Source organism: Camarhynchus parvulus, chromosome Z (assembly GCF_901933205.1).
Source record: "Camarhynchus parvulus chromosome Z, STF_HiC, whole genome shotgun sequence".
Lineage (NCBI taxonomy): Eukaryota > Metazoa > Chordata > Aves > Passeriformes > Thraupidae > Camarhynchus > Camarhynchus parvulus.
Genome location: NC_044601.1, coordinates 28,699,783 through 28,722,999, shown reverse-complemented (window position 1 = coordinate 28,722,999; position 23,217 = coordinate 28,699,783). Strand labels below are relative to the sequence as shown.

At 37.5% G+C, this 23,217-nt stretch overlaps 1 protein-coding gene across 9 annotated transcripts in view; it reads left to right on the top strand.

Moving 5' to 3' along the window:
* PCGF3 (polycomb group ring finger 3) overlaps window positions 1-23,217 on the top strand; it is a 56,150-nt gene that overhangs the window by 18,029 nt on the left and 14,904 nt on the right. For 3 of the 9 annotated variants that reach the window (XM_030969190.1, XM_030969189.1, XM_030969188.1), the window contains 4 exons: window positions 9,386-9,428; window positions 13,930-13,992; window positions 16,680-16,797; window positions 21,513-21,609. In XM_030969190.1, the coding sequence (XP_030825050.1) occupies window positions 16,689-16,797; window positions 21,513-21,609 (206 nt within the window). In that variant the 5' untranslated portion in view covers window positions 9,386-9,428; window positions 13,930-13,992; window positions 16,680-16,688. Of the gene's footprint in view, window positions 1-9,385; window positions 9,429-12,392; window positions 12,429-13,929; window positions 13,993-14,025; window positions 16,798-21,512; window positions 21,610-23,217 lie in introns of those variants that run through there. The other 6 variants (XM_030969194.1, XM_030969195.1, XM_030969191.1 and 3 more) reach the window with 5 other exon arrangements.

The window sequence follows — 23,217 nt, the reverse complement described above, 5'->3', positions numbered from 1 at the left end:
AATACTGACTGTAGCATGCTGTTTTTGAGATGACTACTTGGAGACAAAATAGTGAACAACTACATAAACAAACAATACTCCAAACCCTAGTATCCTAATACACTTCAGTAAAATAATAGGAAAAAAAATATTAGCCAATCTGAAAGTACTTTGAGAATTGGATTTATCTTGTGTTTTGTACATTTTTGGCTAGCTGTAGGAATACATGGTCTTTATAATTAATGTTTCCTTCTCTAGGATGAATGTTTTCTCCAGTAGTCACCCCCCCCTTTTTTTTAAATCCTTTTTCTTTTGTAACAGCAGCAGTCTTTGGATTAGTTTCAATAAATTTTGAATATTGATTTTAAGATAAGATATCATTTTACAGTGAAATCTGTATTGTGACTTACAAGCTCAAGTAAAAGCACTGCAATTGCACTTACTGTAACTTTTTAAGTTAATACTGATACTGGAAGAAAACTGAAAGTACCTATACAAAATTCTCATATAATGTATTATTTCATGTTCATTATCATGTTTTATTTCTGATAAGAAATGCCTGCCATCTGTTGCCGCTTGAAAAGCTCCCTATTGACGGACTATGGGAATGTGATCTCTTCCATAATAGCACTTCCAGTGTCTTGGGTGGATGTAATACGTATTTATCCCTTGTCTGACTCTAAGAAATGTTGAGGCAGTGGAAAAAGTAGAGGAGGAAGGATATGGGGAATAATGCACTGGGGCTGACAGTAGTGATGGTAGGTGGGAAGCAATCAAGTAAGTAGGCCAGGGTGTTGCATTTAGTGTGTATGTATGTACGTACATGTTCCTTACTTCAAAAATCTGCCACTCTCTCTTATTTTTCACTCTCACTGCTCTTCTTCCTAAACAGAACCTTTCAAAATGCCAGCTCTAATTTAGTATTGGTGCTTTATGCATACTAATATAAGACAAATTTTAATCATCATTGCTTGACATCAGGAAAACCTTAATCTTTAATTGCTTTGCACTGTGTTTGCTTTTGCCTTTAGAGCTGAAGGCAGCTAATGCCAAAATCTGTCTCCAGCTTCCTGTAGAGAGGCAGGGTGCTTATTTCTCTGCTCTGTTGAATTCCCATTTGTACATTCTAAATGCAGTTTCATTTTCTTTTCTCATTATGTAGTCCTGCAGCAAAACTCTGTAGTGGGCTTCTGTAATAAAGATTTGGAGAAGTTACAGGTGGTCTTTATGGGAGGGGTTAAATAATGGTTGTGCTGCAAGTCAGAGTTGAGAGTATGACATCGTTTGCATTTGTTTTTCTGCAGCTGGCATACTGAGATGAAAAAAACACTTTTATTGTTATTTTCTTGTGTTTGCTGTGACCTTGCTGTATCAAAGGCACCATCTTAGAGAAACTATAAAGCCTGAAACACTGTCGGGATCATTTAGTTAACTTCACTCTCCCCCGTCTTTAAGTAAACAAACAAGGTGCCTTATTACATTTCTACATTATCTGAAGTATAGAAGTATTGCAGATATTTTGGAACATTTTTCTAAAGCCCACCTAAATATAGCTCTTAGGTAGTTTGTGCATGTGGTTTCTTTCTAGTGTATATTTAATTTAAAAAACTCTTTCAGTTTTCTCCTTATTGTGTAAGTAACAGTCATATAGCCCTCTCAGATCACGATGTGATAGGTGAATATAGGAGAGACAGAGGGATTTTTTTTACTCACACTGTGTTCTGATACTTGGTCCAGTTTCATGTCATTATTCCTTAATGTGTTCATCTAGAATTGAACATTATTTCAAAAGATGCTTTACTTAGTGGCTTACAACATTGCATTTAAGGCAGACTGTAACTATTTAAGTTGGCCCATGATACATTCTGGATTCGTCTCTATCTGATTATGGCTGCAGTAAATATTGTCAGTGTTTGAAGCCTGTGCTTTCACATGTTTGGACGGAAGGTACTGTCCATCTGTCCATGCACAGTTTTTATACTGTTAAGTCTTGGCATCTATGAATTCTAATCTACAATTAATCTAATTAAACTCAATATTTATTGAAAATAAAATACGAATCATAGTGCAGGGATTATGTCTTTCTTCTTTGAAGTCTTATGTTATTGGTAGGTGAAGATGTAGATGTGTTTTTAAAGTAAACACCATGTATAATAACACTCTAGTGTTGCCATTTTTCTGACAAATAGGTGTTTGTTGTCTTTGGTTGATTTTATTAGAGGAATAATGGTTACTTACTTGATTTTCAGTGTATCTTCCTTAATTTAGTTCTTTATAAGCATCTGTTGTCAGTTGAAATTTTAAACAACTCTTACTTTGTTGTTTTTGGTATTTGTTTATCTCTTTGGCTGCAAACACATTGATGGATCAGATTTGCAACCATTTTTTAGCTAAATTTAACAGCTTCCTTCCTTTCCTTCATGGTTCAGGATTCTAATGCAGTAAATTAATTTTTATAAAAATTCCAAATCTAAGAAATGTATAAGAGAAAATACTGAAATAAGACCTTATATTAAAATGTCATTGTATTCAACCCTGGTATTAAACACATGTCTAGTAAATGAGATTTTTAAGATATTTGGCAAACCAAGATTGAATGGCTCTTGTTGTTTGTGGTGATCGCTTTGTGTGTGGGAAATTATTTTTAATATGTTTAACATTCTAATAGTATTTATGTCTTACAAATTTTCCTGTCAAGGAAGTTAATTCCTGTGACAGCTGGGAGGGGGTGGTGTTTTATGTTCGTCATTTTATTCTTCAGATTGAAATGACAGAAGATGTTACCAAAATTTGTGTGAAGGGGTGTGGGACCTAGTTTTGAGTCACTCAGTCACTTAGACTTCAACTTCATTGCTATTTCTCCTGTCTTAAATAAAATCCTTCTTTTCTTCATTATGCCTTTCACTAATGACAAGTAAGACAGAAATTTTGAACATCTTTGCTGTTTTGACAATTTACTGCAGGGCCTGTTTCATTTTCTCTGGACACATGTTTTGTGAGGAAGTACCAGATAGATCAGCCTCTCATTGTACCATAAAAGAAAATATGTGATGTGAATAAAGAGTAGATGGGTAGAGATTTAATGCTTCTGTGTCCTGATTGTTGCTTCTACTTTTATCTCAAACATTTGTGTCAGACTTTACATATAATTTATTATCAGTACTGTCTTTTAATTTACATTGAAATGAATGAACTGTGTGTAAAAGTGAGTGTGTTTTGCTTTGGGGTGAACTTTTTTTAAGCCACCTTAATGCAACTATTAGTAATGTTGTGAATATATTTTGAGTAGTTTTTCTTTAACCAGTTAGTCAAGTCTTCTCGAAAAAAGAGCCAGGTTCTCTTGAATTCTCACCAGTAATAGGTGAAAGAAATAAGTACTACATGGTCACTTTCAAGGATGTTTTCATGAAAGTCGTGTAATCATGCCACTTCTTTGTTTTTGTGGTGTTATCACACCACTTATTTCTTTTTTGATGACTTCTTTTATTATCTGATAGCTGGTGTTACCATTAATCATGATCCAAGTTCTCTAAAATAACATGGCAAACTTAATTACAAATAAGTTTGCTAAAATCCCATTATTTGTACTTTGGTTGACTTGTCAGCTCTTTGTCTTTTGATCATGGTGAAGTGGGAATTGGCTAGTGAAGAGTAAGAACTTCTAGAGTAAAAATCTGTCTAGCATAAAGCTCATCAATGAATCAGCCTCTTGGGTAGCGGTATTGAAGATCAAGTTATACTTCCTATGTATCGGAAATTTTACCACAGAAATGTTCAGATAGAGTTTATTTGAGTTGCCAGCTGGTTGCTGGGAGGGAGAAAAAACCATTTCACTCATTTGTTTAGTTCCAAAAGCAAGACTGGAGATGAAAAAAAAAAAACCAACAAAATCTAAACAGCTTTTTCAGTTATCAACTTACACAGTCACTTTAAAACTAGGATCATAGGATTTGCTTTGTAAAAAATTTTCTCCCGTATTTTTGTGGCAATAGTAATGCTCTTGTATAAATTAGAAATTTTAATATGTCTGTATCGAGGATGTTTTTACTTGCTGTGTGCCAAAGAAGGTGGGGATTTTGTCCTTGGTTTGTTTTCTGGGTTTTTTCCCCCTTTTTTGATTTCCTCTAAACTGGACTTGAAATAAATAAACTTAGACTGAGGGAGTATTGCAGGGAGAAAAATGTGATAGCCTAGAGCTTTAAGTACTGCTCCAGTTTTTCTTCTCCTATCACCTCTTTTGCTTAGTTGTGTTCTCAGGGTTTGTGAATGTGTTTGGTAAGCATTGTTCTTGGAAGCAGTTACCTCTGACACAAGCATGCACTAATACGAGTTACGGGGAAGTATTCCATGACTTTTCTTCGTCTTATAAAGTTATCCCTGCTAAAGAAAGTTCCTAGTTTATTAAGGAACAGTGAAATGTCCCAGCATCCCCATCCGCTTTGTCCTTCTGAAGTACTGGAATACGTAAAAACAAAATAGATGCGGATGTTAGCCTGGAGTAGGAAGGCATGGTGATTTTTCTTCCTAATCACTTCATGAAAGGTAAATGCATTCTCATAACTTTTATATAGGCCTTGTACTGACCTAGTTTTTAATCTTGATTGACTGACCTGATCTCCTTCAGTGATAAGGTGACCCGCTTAGTGAATGAGGGAAGGGTGTATCTTGTTTATATGAACTTTAGTAGAGCCTTTGGCATAATTTCCCACAATATTCAGTAGAAACTGGCTGCTTAGGGCTCGGACAAGTGCACTCTTTGCTGAGTAAAAAGCTCTCTGGATGGCCAGGCCTAGAGACTGGTGGGAAATGGAATTAAATCCATCTGGTCATTGGTCACAGGTGGTGTTCCCAAGGGCTCAGTACTGGGGCTGGTTCTATTTAATGATTTTATCAACAACCTGTGTCAGGGGATTAAGTGCTGCTTCAATCAGCCTGCAGTTAACACCAAATTGGGCAGGAGTGTTGATCTGGAGGGCAGGAAGGCTCTACAGGGTTATCTGGACAGGATGGATTGGTAGGCTGAGGCCAGTGATACGAAACTGAACAAGGCCCAGTGCCATGTCCTGCCCTTGGATCAAAACAACCCCATACAGTGCTACAGGTTGGGGGCAAAGTGGTTGGAAAACTTTCCAGCTGAAAAGGAGCTGGGGATGCTGGTCAACAGCAACTGAACGTGAGCCTGGAGTGTGTCCAAGTGGCTAAGAAGGCCAATGGCATCCTGGCCTGTATCAGCAATAGTGTGGTCAGCAGGACCAGGGCAGTGATTGTTTCCCTGTACTCATCATTCGTGAGGCCACACCTCGAGTTCTTGTTCAGTTCTGGGCCCCTCCTGACAGGAAGGACATTGAAGTGCTGGACCAAGTCCAGAGAAGGGAAAAGGAGCTGGTGAAAGAGTCTGGAGTGCAAGTCCTGTGAAGAGCCACTGAGGGAGTTCAGGTTGTTTAGTCTGGAGAAAAGGAGGCTTGGGTAGACCTTCTCAGTCTCCACCTGAGAGGAGGCTGAACCCGGGTAGGGGTCAGTCTCTTCTCCCAGGAAGCAAGTGATATAAGAAGAGGAAGTGGCCTCAAACAATGCCAGATGAGGGTTAGACTGGATATTCGGAAATATTTCTGTGCTGAAATAGTGGTCAGGCATCAAACCAGGCTGTCCAGGGCAGTGTTGGAACCCTGAAGGTGTTTAAAAGATGTGTAGATGTGGCATTAAGGGACATGGTTTAGTGATGTGCTTGGCTGAATCTGTAGTTTATAGTGCCAGCAATTATAGTAAAGTGAGTGAGCGCTACTGACAAGCCAGCCAAGCTTACCAGCATGGACAGGCATGTGTGTCTCATAAGGGGGAGATGGGAGGAACTGACTGTTGGGGTGATCAAGTGAGTCTGGATGGCTTCCAGGGACACAGTAGGATCTGGAAGTCTCCATCATGAAAGTGATGGTGAATGTGTTGTTTTAATTTATTTTTTTTTCTGTTTCAGAGCAATCCTGTTTTTTTTCTGTGCTCAGTTATTAAAATACAGCTGCTGCTTTATTGAAGGTAGGGTACTGGTGCCATCTGGTGGTGTTAGGACATTCCCTGAAATGAGAAAAACCACTTGTGAGGAATTCCACTGAGATGTGAAAAATTGCTGGCATGATACTAAAAAAAGTACATGGATATATTTTCTGCCTTAGCATGTAATTATTTGCTTGAATTAAGTAATAAAAATCTGCACATGTGCTCATAACTAAGCTTGCTACAGCAAATTTAATCTGTTACCTTCTGCTCAACAGAAAGGTTTGTTTCTAGTAGTATTTTTTATGAAACATTGCTTTACAAACACAACATAAAAGAGTTTTATTGGAACTTACAACATTTTAAAACTAATTTTAAAAGACAAAATATTTTCTGGTACACCATTTTGCTAAACCCAGCACAAACTTCTCACTGCTAATGTTTGAAGTCACTGTGCTCTTTTATAAGTCGCTTATATGTTGTTTCAAAGTAAAAGTTCAACAACATACAACTGACAACAGTTGAAATAAAAAACCTTGGTATCTGAAGCAAAAGAAATCACAGTGCTGTTTTCTTTGTCTGTCCATCTGTTGAAATCATATCCTGTACCTTAAGTTGCTTACCTATGGTAATATCCTCATCCTTCTTCAGAATACTGTATTGACTGTATTGACATTTCTAGCAGTGGAAGTAGGACTGTGACTGCTTCTCCAGTTTTCTTGAAGTAAATGTCTGACTGATAAGTATCTTGCCCTAGAGTAGAAAAACTTGTAAAAGAGAAAGGTACTTTATTTTAAGCTGGTGAGGCTTTTTAATTAATTTCATTTAGCTGTTACTCTTCATTTGTTGTGGGTCACCATATTATTTGAATAAGTTAATTTTAAATAAATTTCCTTATGGAACAGAGGTCTGTTTGTTCAGTCATTAACTACTTCTATCTTTCTATTGCAACTGATTGGAAAAACAGACTATTTTTGTTTTAATCCAGGTAGTTGAAAAAGACAAATTCTGTGCTTGTATCTCTTCATAATCTCTGACCTCATGACCATACAACACTTTACTTGCATTGTGATGGAAGTGTGAATTAGACTTAGTTCTAATAACTAATTGCATTAGTTCTCTTATTACATGGTTGTGCTCACAATATCAGGAGCCATTTTTTAATTCTGTCTTTATGGAATAAGGTGTTTCCAGGCCTGTTCAGCTAGTATAGTTTGTGGAATTAGATAGAAACAGTTATTAAAATTGAACGCGTATAATAGTACTTAAGAATTTAATGTTAATAATTAAATTAATAGTTAAGATGTTAATTTATCAATATTTGTTGGTCAGCTTTGAGAATAATGAAACTGATTGCAATAGCAAGGTTAATTCAGCTTGTTGAAGATCTAGGTTTAACTAATGAGTGAGATGTGTGACTCTCATGATCTCACAAAAGTGAGATGCTTATGCCCGGCGTAAGCCACACAATCATAACATCAGATTTGAAATTCTTAGTTTTGAATCTGAGCAAAGTTTATTGTTACAGTGCTTTGTTCTTAGAGCTGTGACTTTCACCTTAAATACACTGTCCTTGTGAGTTGAGGTACACCTCTTGCTTCCAGTACAGTTGTCATTCAGCTTTCAGTGCTGTATGACTTTAGTACCTTTCAGCAAAATTATTCAGCTAAACTTATTATTTACTACATATAGTTGTTTTCCTCAGGGTTCCCCCACTGTGAGCATTATCCTCCTGGTTTTTAACGAATTAACATTATTGTGCTATGCTTCAGCGAAAGAAAAATACGTATGCTTATTCTGTTTAAATAGAGAAAAGTTGTAATGGTTTGTAAATCTGCCATTCTCTTCAGTTCTGAATTTGTACCTGGTAAGAATAACTTCCTGTCTTGTTGTACCACAAAGCTAGATGGTACAAACTACAGTTAGTTTGATAATCTGACAAGTTGTTAATAGCAATCCCAGCGCTTAAAAAATCCTTTAAAGAAAATATTAGTACTTACTTCTCACTTATTACAAGATCAGTACAATGATCCACTTGCCCAGTCTCAGCAACCATCTAGATCTAAAAATGAACTGAATTTCCCTGTTGTTAGTTTTCAGAGTGCATCACTATCACCCTGTAACTAGAACTGGAATAATATAGTGATGATTTAGAACTAATTTGATTGTCGTTTTTTTTCCTCACAATTTGAGTGCCACTTCCTTTTTCAAGCTGAACCAAAGTGTAACCTTGTCCTCTTCCAGCAGTAGTGAGGGTAGATGTTTGACAAGGCCTTTTGGAAGACTGGTTACTTAAGTTCATGTTGTGATGTGCTTTTGGAGTTGTGATAAGCCTCTGAGCTGGTTTCTTTAGAAGCAGTGACTGCTCTCCACATTTTGCTGGAAAAATAGATATTTTAAATAACAAAATCTTAGGGAGTTTATTCTACTGCATGAGAGGCTTTGTGTCCTCAATGGGGATCTTTTTTGTGGATTCCAAAAAAAAGAGCATCTCCTGCAACTCTGCATTGCTTTCAGTTAATAGTAATTTTTTATTTTGAATTCAGTCAAAGAAGTTCACAGTGGAACTGCAAAGAGATTTTCATTGGCATTGTTCTGAAGTTTTTGTCAAGTGCTATCATTAACAGCTTGTTTTGTCATTGTTTTCATAATTCCCTTAGCAAAATAACAGAAAATCAGTAACTACAGGCTATGCCTTTGATTTTTTGGAGCAAGAAGAAGGAACTAGTAGTACTCTTTATCCATCACTGTAACAGCTGAATCTTCTCTGTGTGAATGAATAAGAAAAATTGCTTCTTCTGTCAAACTTACCTATTCACGTGAGATTGTTTCACTTTTAGCCAAAGAATAAAGATCTTATTTTTTATTCTTTTTAAAAATATCATTTTATTCTGGCAAATAGCTAGAAATTCTGGAAATACTAGTTATTTCCTTGAAAGAATTTTGGAAGATTAAGATACAAAGAGCAGATTACTTGAAAACATAGCTTGAAAACTGAGAAGGCTGCTCGTCTAAATGTACATCTTCAATTCAAAATGGTTTCTTTTCTTCCAGACTTTCTAGTCCATAGGTTGTTGTTAAAGAAATCTGCTTATTTATTTGGTTGTTTTCTCTGTCACTTTTGAAGATAATGAATTTATTTTTATTTTTCCATCACATGATAACAGGACTTCATAGAACTTCTTTTTTGAGCAATTTTCCTTGTCTAGTAGGAGATTGTGTTAAACCTTATTTTTCCTTATTTTTCCTGAGGATCAATTTTTCCCCCCTTTTCTTGCTTACAAGTGCTTCTGCCCCACTGTTCTCTTAAATTACCTAAATACTTAGCTGAATTTAGTGATCTGAGTATTTCTTTGCGCCACCTGTATTTTGAGGAATTTTGGATGTTAACTTTCAGACTATTTTTCTGTCTTTTCAGGTCTCTGGATGGCAGACTCTGAAAAGAAATGCTGTTTTAAGAGGTATGCCTCATGTAGGCCAAAATATTCTGGACTGGTTTCTGTATAAATGATAAGGCTGTACTTCTGAGGAGTCCCTCTGCTGATCCTCTGTAATCTTTGCATGAGTAATAGTTTCAGTGCTGACATCTCTCTGCAATGTGAAAGCTTGTGCTAAGATATGCAGGCTTGTCATATCAATTTTAGTGGAGAGGTCTGTAATATGTTGCTTAACTTTTTGCTTGATCATCTTAGGAGAACACTGCCTTAATGGACAAAGGGGATGATGCACAAACAAAACCAGTCTACTTTCTGAAATGTTCATGCCCCCTTTCAGCCACTCATGACTTTGTGTGTGTATGGGTTCGTTTGTTTGCCTTTTTTTTAATTGGGAATATAGTCTGGATTTTGTAAATGCCCTCACTCCCTTTTTTGTGTTTTGTAAGACATCCAGACAGTGAGAGGCTGAGACTGTGCCAGCAGTGTGGTTTAAAATAATGTCGGTTGGATCCAAGATGAAGAAATACTAATCTTTTTGCAAATGATCTTTTTTTCATGTTAGCTGAATGTTTGGAACATTTTCTGTGTTTGTTTGGGGTTTCATGTTCCAGCACTGAAAGTAAGTTTCTCTTCTCTCTCCATTGTTGGTATGTTGGTTTTGAATAATTCATCGCTTGGCAGCTGTTAAGAAAACTGTCTCTTCAAAATGGAATTCTTCTACCAGGTCTTCCATCCATTTCAAGCAGATGTGGTGGCATATGTTAGAAAAGTAGGCTTTGTCTTTTTAAGAGGAAGATTGGTGTGAGTGTTTTCTTCTTTTAGCTTTTTTAAACAGGATCTCTCAATTCTTTTTAAGCACCTCGGAGGGCTTCCTATTTCTCTAAAGCAGTGCAATGATGATTTGTTCTGCCTCCAAAATAATAACCAGGATGAAGTACTAACAACTTGGGTTAAGAGTGGCTCTTCAGCTATTGAGTAAGATCTTGGTGTTGCTCTTTTTTATGCAGTGTTTACAAAACTCCTAAAGAAAGTGATGCTGTGAATTAGGGAAGATGTTATTGCTATTTTCTACATAACCTGTGGACAGAAATCAAGATGAGGTGCGCCTCCACTAGTCTTGGAGGTGCACACTTGTAGGATGAGAGGCATTATATCCAAGTTACAATGCAGGAGATTCCTAGAGACAGTAAGAACTTTTTTTGCCAGTGAGGGTGGTTGGGCACTGGAAAAGGCTGCCGAAAGAGGCTGTGGAATCTTAATTGTTGAACATTTTCTGAGTTAAGCCAGAATAGCCCACTGTAACTATTTAAGTGGGCCTGCTTTGAGTGCGAGGTTGGATTAGAGAAACTTGAAGAGGTTACTTCGTTATATCCATAACATTATCTTATGAATCTGTGTAACATGTTGAAGGGACACTTTTTATGAATTTTACATTTCCTGTAAAAAAAGTTAAACAGTTGAGGCTCAGGTTGGTGTTTTCTGTGTCTTTTTTTAGATGGGTTTTTGTTTTCTGGGGATTTTTTTAGTTGGGGGGGGGGGGGGGGGTTTGTTTTTGTTTTGCTTTGCTTTGTTTTTTGTTTTGGGTTTTTTTGGTGGGTTGGTTATTTTTTGGTTGGTTGGTTGGTGAGTTAAGTAGAGTTTCGTGATTAAAGAACTGAGGAGTGACTTCTTACTATCCTGGAAACATGGTTTTGAGGGAGAAGTGTGGAAACCCAGGGCACCATGAATATTTCTCCGTCTGCTCTGGGGTGCCCTGACCCCCAGGGGACCACTGACTTTGACCCTCATTCATGGAGAAAGTTTCCTAGACTTCAAGATAAACTAGAATCTACAAAAGTGTGAAATAGATTATAGAAAGTAGTGTAGGTGTATCACATGGTGAGAAATTTAGGTTTTGGGATTTTTAGTATGTTGTGGATGGAAGCAAGATGGAGGGCACAGGGTGTTGTCCTGGATTTCTTCATGCTGCTTTTCTTCTTCATGGGTTTGAGTGGCATTTTGTAATTGGGCAGAAAAGTCTGCATTGCGGGCTCTTTGGGATCAGTTACTGGGTTAAAAGGGAAAATAATCTAGGTGTCAGTTCTTAATTGGATAGTCTTAAAATACCTTGTAACAAGAAATGGTGAGCCATTTTGTGCCTTCTAATGAAAAGCTGCTGAACTCATAGTAATGAGACTGTTTTACTGATAAGAAATAATGAACACTTGAGTCCAAACACAAATTACGGTCTCAAGTGCCTTCAATCTTGACCCATAAAAACTGACAACTGGTACCTCCACAGAGAAGAACTGTGTTTGGCTCCTGTGTTCATTTGTTGACTAAGTACAGAACAAGACTTTAAATTTGTTTAATGAAGTGTCACGGTTCAGTCAGCGGATTGAATGTTTCAAGGTTATCTATAGTTCTTAAAGTTTGAGATTGCTTGCTGTCCAAGGTTACTATTTGAAGAGCTAAATCTCAGAAGAACTAACAATTTAATTTAGAAGAACCTAAGAATTTATGTTTTACAGAGATTTGGCTTTCTTGGCTTTGACTTTCTTAAAACTAAATTAAGGTGTGGTATTTTCTCTTGTCTGCTAACCGCCGTGGGGGTTTAGTGGGAGCCTGAGGTTCACAGTGTTCAAATGAGCTGTTAGGTTTGGAAAATGATAGTGTAAATGTTCAGAATTTGGTCTGTCCTCTAAATTTACCTGTTTTTATATTGGATGGTAGCTTTCTGTGAAACTTTTGCTTATGAACTTGAGTGTGATCCTGTGATCCATGCTCAAGAAGCTCTTGAGCACGTGTCTTCTACAGTGCCTGATGGGTCACATTACAAAAGAAGGCAAATGTAAATGGTGTCTTTTAGAGCTTTGCTACGCCTACTAAATCCTGCACAGTCTAGCACAGTCTAGTGAATCTCTGTAAAAAAAAAAAAAAAAAAAAACAAGTGTCAATTGGGGGATAATGCTTTTGGTCTGATTTTTTTTACTATATATATGTTTTTAGGCAAGAAGGTATCAGCCTGGGTTGCGCTTTGGAAAAGTAAGCTTATCTCCTATTATTGGTTCAAGCTGGTGTGCATGACTTAAATGTCGACGTGATTCTGTGTGTTTTCTTTTTGCAGCAGCCAGGTTTATATGTTGTGCTCATGCTAACTTCATTGAGTTGGCGTCTCTAGGATTTTCTAATGGTCATCAGCAGCTTGAGATCAGTCAATATAGTAAGAACTTCAGCTTGCTTAATACATGGATAGGCAGAGGTAGTAAATTCATGGGGTCATATGATGATTGAGGTTAGAAAAAGATCATGTCTTGCATGTAAGGTGGTTACCTGTAATAGGATGTCAGGGAATGGCATGACTTGTGTCAGCAAAGATTTAAGTTCGGTATTAGGGAAAGGTTCTTCCCTCAGAGGGTGGTTGGGCACTGGAATAGGCTCCCCAGGGAAGTGGTCACAGCACCAACCCTGACAGAGCTCAAGAAGTGTTCAGACGATACACTCAGGCACATGAGAGACGTTAGGGATGCCCTGTGCAGGGCAGGATTTGGACTTGATTCCATGGGTCTCTTCCAATTTAGGATATTTTAAATAATCCAGCTGCTCAAACAAGAGTAGGCTGAGGTCAGACCAAGTGGATCAGTGTGTTATCCAGATATTTGTCTGTGCTTTTAAGCTGCGCTGTTTCTTGGGAATATGTATTTACATTTGTGTGGTTTTTGTTTTTAAGGTTAGATTACTTGTTTTGGAGGTATGTGAATTCATTTTTAGCATTCTTTTCAGTATATAACTGTTTGAGAGATGGGAAGATGAGTTCTGTGAAAGAGGTCATCTGGAATTCAGGTTTTAAAAAATACCCCTTTTTCAAAGGGAAGTTGTTTAAGGGAGACCTGGATTTGTCTGGAAAATAGAAAAATTGCTTGTGTGATTCTTAGTCAGACTTGATGTTTAGGATTTTGTGTAGTCTTGCTGTTTAGTTCAAGTTTGTATGAGATTACTGGCATAGATTTTGGTGGGGTGATAACAACTTGGCTGTCTTGTATGATAAAAGTGGTGCTTAACTTTTGTTTGGCACTAGGCTGTAGAAACATGGGCATCTTGGGATGCCTTCCCAAGAGCAGATGTGTGGTTCAAGTAGTGCTAGTACCCCTTCTGAACTGGTAGTGTATTCCAGATAGGAACATGAAAGACATTCTGTATTAGCCGCCTATCCACATGGAGTGTTTATTCTTAAGCATTGTGAGTAGTAGCCTAACTTTGTATTTCCTAGTATGACTTTGTATGATCTTCAAATGCAATAACAATAAGAAAAAAAGTAGTTGATGATGAAACCTGCAATTATGTTATTTACTTCCCTCTGAAGTGATACAGAACAGACAGGTGATTAATGTGGAATTACTTACATAATTTGGAATTACTTTATGTTTTTAATTAGTTACTATGATTAGTGAATTTAATTTCTTATATGAGGTTGTAACATTAGCGTCTCTATTTTTCTTTATGTGTGTCCTTAGTTCTGCTAATTTTTTTTTCTATTTCCCTCTAGGAAGCAATTCAAGTTTTCTGCAAAGTCTGAGCATTTATGTTATCTGACTGAACTGACATCTTGGTAATATGCCGTTTTTTGCGAGCTCCTCTCTACCTTTCTAAATAGATATGAAGTGGTCTGGCCTTTTTTAAATTTTATTTTTATCAATTTTTAAATTTTTAGTAAGTCCTCTTGTTGTAACAAGTTGTTAACTGTTTTGAAAAGCAAGAGAGACATTCTGAGTTCTTTGTTTTCCCAAGACTAGAGGATGTGGGTCACAATTGTAGAAGACACAGGTTTAAATAAAGTCTGACACTGGTAGCTTGCTTACAAAGCCAGTTACATCAAAAGCTGTGTTGTTTATTGGAGATTCAAGGTGTGCTGAAGCAACCATGGACTCTGCATAAGCAGAGGAGAGATCCTTCTCCTGTTTTAGTAGCTGCAAGAAAGCAGCATGGGACAGGCCCTCTGGAGAAATGTCCTTCTGTAGGTTTTATCACCTTTTGAGGTGTCTGCTGCCCTGGAAAGACCTCTTACCTTTCTGTTGCTTCTTCCAATAGTTCTTATTTTCAGTCCTTCAGACATCTAATGAGAGTGACTTTCTGTGCTCCTTCAAAAAACCAAATTTTTGTAAGGTTTATTTGATAGGCTTGCTCTTGATATTCTAGAAGATACTCATTTTTCCAGTGCCAAAATGTGTATGATTTTTTTCCTGTTAGGTTGGAAAAGTATGTATTATTCTTGATATCCTCTTTTTTTTTCTTGATATCCTCTTTTTTTATTACTATTTTGTATTATTTTTGCCTTTGTTGTATGGTTCAGTCAGTGTTCTCATAATATTATACTCCATCTGATTTTTTTGTTTGTTTATTGATGGTTCTTCTAGTGGCAGCATTTATGCTGCTGTTCTAGAAAAAAAAACAAACAATTTCTTTGCTTCAGATTTCACTGTTAAGTCTTTGGCTCTTTTGCCTTAGAAGTGCTTGGATTTCTGCCTGTGGTTATCCTGAACACCTTCTTCTGAATTCCTGTCTAGACAATCAACTAGTTGTATTGGTACTGCCTTTTTCAGGATCTGTGTAGGCTAATTTCTCTTTTGTCCATCATGAACTGTGTTTTTTAGCATGCCCACTTTCATATTAACTGGTGGCTTGATGCCATCCCTTGAGCTCTTCTTGAAGAGTGATGTTGAATAGTTCTTCCTCAGCACCACAGAAACCTACATACCTCATGTAGTAGTGTTTAACTGATGACCTCATGCACTCACCTGAAAGGATTTAATGTGTGTCTGGTTTGCAGAGGGTTAAAAATAATTCTAAAATTAGGAAAGTAATTCAGGTTCTAAGTAAATGTTTTTCACCTATTTTGTCTACGCAAAACCGAGCTGTTCTTTTATTCTTCTTTAATGGGAGGTTACTAGGTTTATAACTAAATCTCAAATACTATAAAATAATACCGATTTTTTTTCTCCCATTGTTTACTTCTTAACCATGAGAACTAGAAATCTTCCTAGTCTTTTTTGTATAGGACAGTGCAGATTTGAATAGGTGAGTGTTAGATATGTTTCTCCACAGTTCACAGTGGAACATTTCGTACTTCTCTGCACTGGAATAGTTCAGATTGGTGTGGAAGTTTGCCATTTGATAGTTCTTTTTTCTTAGTACCACTTCACTGAACATAGGGAAAAAAAAGATGACAAAATTGAAGATCAGACAACCTTGTTGCAATATTTCAGTGTGAAACTTAGGGAACATGTGTCACCATTCAAATTCTGAAATGTTTTCCAAACTGAGCTAGATGAAAACCAGTATTTGTGAGCCAGGGACAGTAAAATCACTTTAAAGGAAAACAGTGTAATTTGGTGACTTGTGCAGTACGAGAACCAAATACAGTAGGTTGTAAGCAAGTATAGCCTGGTCTATTAATTGACTAGAATGCTGGTCAAGTTCTGGTAATAGTACAATTTTCAAAATGTTTTGAAAAATTAACAGCTGTGTTTAAAATGTAACAGTTTATTTGTAAAGGCATGGGCTTTGTGTGGTGTTTTCTCTCTAAGCAATTGGGATTACTGCAAAAAAAATTAAATGAGCTTTTTCATTTTTGATTTCTAACTTTTTTTTCCTTTTAAAGATGTTTATGCAATCCCATGCTCAAAAGAAAGGAAAAATGTTTAGTTCAAGTTTTAGCACAACCAGCTGCTCCTCTGCCAATGAAATTACTTTAATCTGTAATGTAGTGTTCAATTAACTTCTGTTTAAATAAAAGGGATTTCAGAAGGTTTACTTGCCAGCCCCATTGAGAAACACACTGAAAAAATGCTTTAATAGAGTGACACAAGGCAAACACTTAAAAGTGTGGTTAAACTGAACCGTTGCTTTGACTTTTCAATTGCCAAAACACTTTTGAATCTGAAAGTCACCTACTCTGAGGATTTTCTTCTTTCATATTTTGTGCGTTTTCCATCATAACTAGATGGAATATGATGACTCAAGCTACCAGGATCATGGGGTTTCGTCTTAAATCTGAGTCTGTTGGTTGGTAAAGGAACTTATTAGTAGACATTTTCTATGCAGTTGCAGTACTGACTTGCAAAATAGTGTGGAGTTTACATTGTTTAGTTTCTGTGAAGTGGCATAAAAGTTGGTGCCGCCACTGTGCACGCACATCTGTGTACATTGTGCAAAAGTCTGAAGCTGGGTTAACACAAGTTAATCATTTATTCCCAAATGACTACAGCTGTGTTACTTTATGATACATCTCTTCCACAGACGCCAAAGATGCTAACAAGGAAGATTAAGCTTTGGGACATTAATGCCCATATAACCTGTCGTCTGTGCAATGGATACCTGATCGATGCTACTACTGTAACAGAATGCTTGCATACTTGTAAGTAGAAGTATAATTAAGTTAAAGTTGCTGACTTGGTTTCTGTTTGTTTCTGGTTTTGGTTTTGGTTTGTTTTTTTTAATAATTGAAAAGCAAGTAAAACATATTGTATGGTTTTCAGTTGAAATTTCAAATAGCTATTGTGCATCAGCCAAAAAAGCATATGCTTTACTAGACTGCTTTTCTTTAACAGTTGATTTGCTTTTTTAACAAAGCAAATGGAGGGAACATTAAAGCTGTTCTGCATAAACTTGAAGCCATATACAATTAGTGGTAATGTAACTATTCAAGAATGCAGTCTGTCTTCATGTTAAAGGAATGTGGAATACCTAGTTCTCTCTTCTGTGACAGTTGATGTAGCGCATGTTCTCCACCTGGAGCCTTTCAGATGTCTCTTTCTCTCCTGTTCCTCTGCAGAAAACAGAGTAGTTTATCGATAAAGAATAAGTATGTTGTATTGTATCCTAGAAATAAGCTCGTATTCCAAAACATTGTGATAAAGTAGTTGTTTGTTGATGAGTTACTCCGTGAATTTCTATTTTCATGTCAGCTAAGGATGACTTAAAACCTTGCAACCTATCCCATGTTTTAAAATTTTTTTGCCACAATATTTGTGTTTATTCTGATAAAGTTAGTAGGTTGTTTAATTAGCTTATTGACTTAGTCCTATATTTTCTTGGAAGGCAATTATTTTGTGACTGTGTCTTTAACATAAAACAAAAAGTGTCGGCAGACTTCACCTTTTATATCTGACAAGGGAGAAAGGCAATGTTCATGATCTGTCAGAGATTTTTTTTATTGTATTCCATTTAGAAGCTCTGTTTATCAGCTGTGATGAATTTGTTGCACTTGTCACACTTCATGTTGTTCTGAATATCCTCATAGAGTCTAGGATAATAGAAGGGTTTGTTCTAGTAGAATAGTAGAATCACAGAATGGTTCTAGAATCTATATTCAGTTGCCTGGCCATGGGCAGGGTCAGCATCTACTGGATCAGGTTGCTCAAAGACCCATATAACCTGGCCTTGAATGCTTCCAGTGATGGTACGTCCACAGCTTCTTCGGGCAACCTGTGCCAGTTACCCTCACAGTAAATAATTTCTTTCTAATATCTAATTTGAACCTATCTTCCTTCAGTTTGAAGCCATTCCCCCTTGTCCTGACAGTACATGCTCCTGTTCAAAGTTCATCTCCATCTCTCTTGTAATGCCGTTCAACTTTTGGAAGACTGCTTTAAGGTCTCTCCAGAGCCTTCTTGCTTCCTGCCTCAATTTCCATACTATTGTTTTCACAGCTAGGCTACTTAGTTTTGCCCAAATTTCTTTACTGCTGCTAGTTAGAAGAGTCTATCCAAAATGAGTATTATAACAAGTTAACATGGCTAACAGAGAGCTAGAGAGAGGTCATTTTTTATTGTTTTTTAAAAATAAAGCAGAGCCTCAAAAATACCTCTCAGCTGATACCATCTGCACCATCTCTTATATTTGCTTATGGAGGAAATACATGGATCCACAGCTCTATGGCGCTTGCTGCAAAAGTCAGGAAATGCACCTTACTACCTTTTCCTGCTGCTTTTTCTGGGGTTTTCTTTGGCTTGTTTCTCCCTTATTTTGACAATTTATATTTTATGAGTGTTACTTCGCTCTGTGCCCTGTATAATTAGTTTTGTGGGAAGAGGCACAGAGTCCTTCCTATGTTTTTAACAAAACTTCATACATGTTTGCATTGTTTGTATTGTGTAAGATAATGCTAGTGATACATGTTCCTGGAAAAGCATCCTTGCAAAATTCTATCATGAAATTACCCTGTCTGTTGAGATAGTGAATTCTCTTCTAAATTACACTACCTTGAAATTTTCATTGTCTTCTACTCAGAACTGCGCATTTTTCTTACCTTTTCAACTGTTCTCTAATTTACTGATCTTTAGCCATTCAAAGACTCTTTAGTAGTAAATGAAGGTCTTGGGTCCTTTAGTGAAAATAATTTGGAGGATCAAGGCCAGCCCTCTGGAAGAACAGGGCAAATCTTTGTAAAACTGAATTTAGGAGAAAGCAAAGTGTTTTCACTTTCTTTCCTACTTACTTCTCTGCTGTGGTTTTAGTTGTCGGTGACAGGTACGCCGCTAAGTCAGTTGCTTTAAATTTCATTAGTAGTAACTAAAAAAAAAGTCCAGTCCTTTTTTAGTTTGTATCTGTTCCTTGATTAACTTTCTAGGCTAAATGATACATGCAAGTCTTGTTAAACTTTGTGGTTATAATATCAGTTTTGTTAGTGTTTACATATGAAACATGTAAACACTTACAAAACTGACATTATAACCACAAAGTTCATAATGTTTCTATGTTTTGAAAAGGAAAACCTCACATTATGAAACGTATCATCTTCTGAATGCATCAGGATGAAGGTCAACTTTAACTAGATACTGAAATGAAAAAAGTCAAGGGAAGTGAAACTGTTGAAATAAAAAAAGTGAACATTAGCCTTGTCTGTTCCTGTTCTGATGAAACCTCTCTGATGTCTATAAGAAATCAGAAAATGTACAGCTCAGTTCATGTCCACAATCAATGCCTGTATATCTGGGTAAACTGAGATCAGAGATACTGGAAAACCAAAGTAATGCAAAAATCTAGAAGTAATATTGTTTCAGACCACAGAATGATTTCCATGTTGCCTGTCTATTACTCCAAAGACTTCTAGTTTCAGGAGAGTTTATAATCCCAACCTGACCCCAGAAAAAAAGAAGCTAGATGGCTGCAAGCACCCTTCATAAGCCATCTAGTGGCATTTATTTGGATGCTGTGCTCAGACTGAAACCTGCCAGAACATTAGGTAACTTGTGACCAGTTCATTTTAGGAGTTAGTGTTTACCTAGTCCAAGCTGGAAGATGTACTAACGTGGGATGATATTTTAGATATCACAGAATGCTTTGGGTTGGAAGGGAACTATAAAAGTCACCTAATGCATCACCACAGCAATGGGCAGGGGCATCTTCAGCGGCATCAAGTTGCTCAGAGTCCTTGGTGAAGCTGTGCTGGCTGTCTGGAGTCACCTCCCTGTCCTTCATGTGCCTTAGCACACCTTCTAGTACTCCATGATCTTCCCAGGGACAGAGTTAAGGTAGACGGGTTGGTGATTTCCAGATCTCTCCCTTTCTAACACTTCCTAAAAGTGGAAGCAATGTTTCCCTTTTCCTGGTCCCCGTGGATTTCACCTGACTGTCAGGACTGTCGCTGTTAGTGGCTTGGCAACTACATCAGCCAACTCAAGACCCTGGGACACATCTCGTCAGGTCCCAGAGACTTGCGTGTATTCTCATTCCCAGGTGTTCGTGAGCCTGATCTTTTCACACAGTAGAAGGGACTTTACACCCCCAGTGCCTCCTTTGCAGTTCATCTATGCAAGAGCTGTGGGAGGAGAAATTGCTAGAGAAGACTGGGGCAGAAAAATTGAATACCTCAGGCTTCTTCTTGTCCATTGTTACTAATTTGCCAGTCATTTTTATCTGGGGGTTACACATTCTTTGACCTTTTTGTGACATACTTACAGAAACCCTTATAATGCTTCATATCCATTGCCAAGTTCAGCTTCAGCTGTGATTTGGCTTTTCTGACCCTTCCCTACCCAAGTTAGCAACATCCCTATATTCTTTCCAGGATACCTGTCCCTGCTTCCTCTGTCAGATTCTCTTTTTATTGACTTGGTAGGAATGGAGTTTGGCTTCATTTTTGCAAATGGATCTACTGTTCTCGCACTCTGCTGGAGCAAACTGCTGTGCGAGATGAGGTTTTGTCTAACCTCTGACACCAACAGTGCTGTCATCCTGGGTGTGTAAATGCAAAACACAGTGCAAAGTTATAGTACTTCATTTACTGTTACTTTCTTTTTAGTCAACGGGTGTTTATGTAATTGTACTGTCTTCTTGTTTGAGAGGTAGATGGTACTATAGTTACAGAAATCCTTTTGTTTTGTGTGAAAAGTGCATTAATACCAAGACTACATGAACTAGTGCACTTCAAAACCTCCCTTCTTTTCTCCATACCTTTTCAGTTGTAACTTCAAGTGAGTGAGGATATAATTTAGTAGTGTGTTTTATGAGTACTGTTTTGGGGCAGGAGAGTGGTGTATAAATAGTTTACTTTGAAAAAAATGGATGATTGTGTGTATGCATATAGAAACATGCAACCTGATAGTGAATCACTACTTAGCAACCCCTAGCAGGACATTTTACTAATAATGAAAGTCTGTGACAATGTAATTTTTTTTTCTGGTGGAAGTTCAGCTGTAGTATACTCTGTGAAAGTTAGAATTAAAACAACACCAAGATATCCACTTTCCTGCTTTGGAATTCTTTTTGTGTGCTGCCACCACACACACTTGTTCTGTAGGTGGCCATGGTTAAAGCAAATATGTTTTGTTTAGTATCTCAATGCCAAATAGTTCCTGTAATGTCATCCATGCAAGGTGAATGTTGACCTGCTAGAAATTGTTCTAGTAAATTTTGAAGTGAGATTTTGTGTTGTGTACTGTGTTAAGGTTTTTGATAGATATAGATGCTCTAATTCTAGTGCATCCTTTCCCTGTATCAGGAAAATTTATGAAAGGTACTTGAAACTGTGTTCTGCAAGATTAGACATGGTGCACATATGATGCAGAAAAATGAACTTCTGTTCTGCTACTTTTATTCCTTTTTAATTGTGAATGTCTTTTTTACTAGTCTGTAGAAGCTGCCTAGTGAAATATTTGGAGGAAAACAACACCTGTCCAACCTGTAGGATTGTTATACATCAGAGCCACCCATTACAGTATATTGGGTAAGTATTAAAGCAGAAGTTCATTCTAGTCTGGTTCATCCCCTTTGATACAGTACAGCTTCTCTCGGAATTTTCGTTCTTGCTTATCAGCATGTTAAACATTGAAAAAGAATTATGAAGGCGACTGAGAAGGAGATACAGAATGAAACTTCTGCTATGAGTTTGCAAGGCCTTAGCATGGCAGCTTGTTCCAGACTTACAAACAAGTGAACTATACACTCAAATGTTTAATTTCTGTGTGATTTTTAATGGGATATAGTAATTCCTAATTTTGTATGCTTGGGTTGTAAAAATTATATATACGAAACATTTATAGGAATTACATTTTACAAAATTATCAAAAATTAGCCTCATTTGAACAGTGCTTTTCTGTGTGACAGTAATAAGAGAAATAATTTTCAGCTTTATTGTTCAGTTAATCTTTCAAAGGTCTGCTTAGGTTGTAGGAACGATAAGAATGTCATAGAATCATCATAAAATGGTTTGGGTTGGAAGGAACCTTTGAGATCATCTAGTTCAGGTTTCTCAAAGTTCCATGAAGCCTGGACTGACCCCCCTGCCCCGCCTCCTTTCTGGGGGTGGGGTATGCACAACTACTCTGGACAACCTCTTCCAGCCTTGCCACTCTCACTGAAGAATTTCTACCTATTATGTAACCTATATCTGTCATCTTTTAGTTTAAAACCATTCCCCCTTGTCCTGTGACTACATGCTTGTCTAAAAAGTCTATTTCCAGCCTTCTTTTGGGTTCCCTGCACATACTGGAAGGCTGCTCTATCAGCGTGTCTTCACATGAGAGGAGGTCATTTTCATGGCTCTCGTCATTTTCATGGCTCACCTCTGGACTCACTCCAACAGGTCCACCTCCTTTGGGGGCCCCAGAGCTGAAAGCACTGGTCTAGGTGGGGGCTTTTGCAGGCAGAGTAGAAGGATAGAATCACCTGCTTCAATCTGCTGCCGAGTTTCTTTTGATGCAGCCTAGGTTGCAGTTGGCTTTCTGGACTGCAAGTGCACGTTGCCAGGTCATGTTGATTTTTCCATTTGCTAATATCCCCAAGTCCTTCCCCTCAGAGCTGCTCTCAGTCACTTCTCTGCCCAGCCTATATTTGTGCTTGGGATTACCCCAGTCCAGGTGCAGGACCTTTTACTTGGCCTTGTTGAACTTTGAGCTTCACATGGACCCACCTCCTAAGCATTGCTTCCTTCCAGCATGTCTACTGCCCCACACAGCTTGGTGTTGCTGGCAAATTTGCTGAGGGTGCCCTCAATCCCACTGTCACTGACAAAGATGTTAAACAGCATTGATCTCATTACTGACCCCTGAGGGACAGCACTTGTGACTGGTCTCCTCTTGGATATTGAACTGTTGATCACAACTCTTTTGAGTGCAACCATCCAGCCAATTCCTTATGCACCAAGTGCTGCATTAGTCAAATCCAGATCTCTCCAATTAGGGACAAGGATGTTGTGCAGGACAGCATCAAGTGCTTTGCACAAGTCCAGGTAGATGCCATGACTCACCCTTTCCTCATCCACTGTCTCTGTAACCTCATCATAGAAGACCACCAAATTTGTCAGACATGGTTTGCTCATAGTGAAAGCCATGTT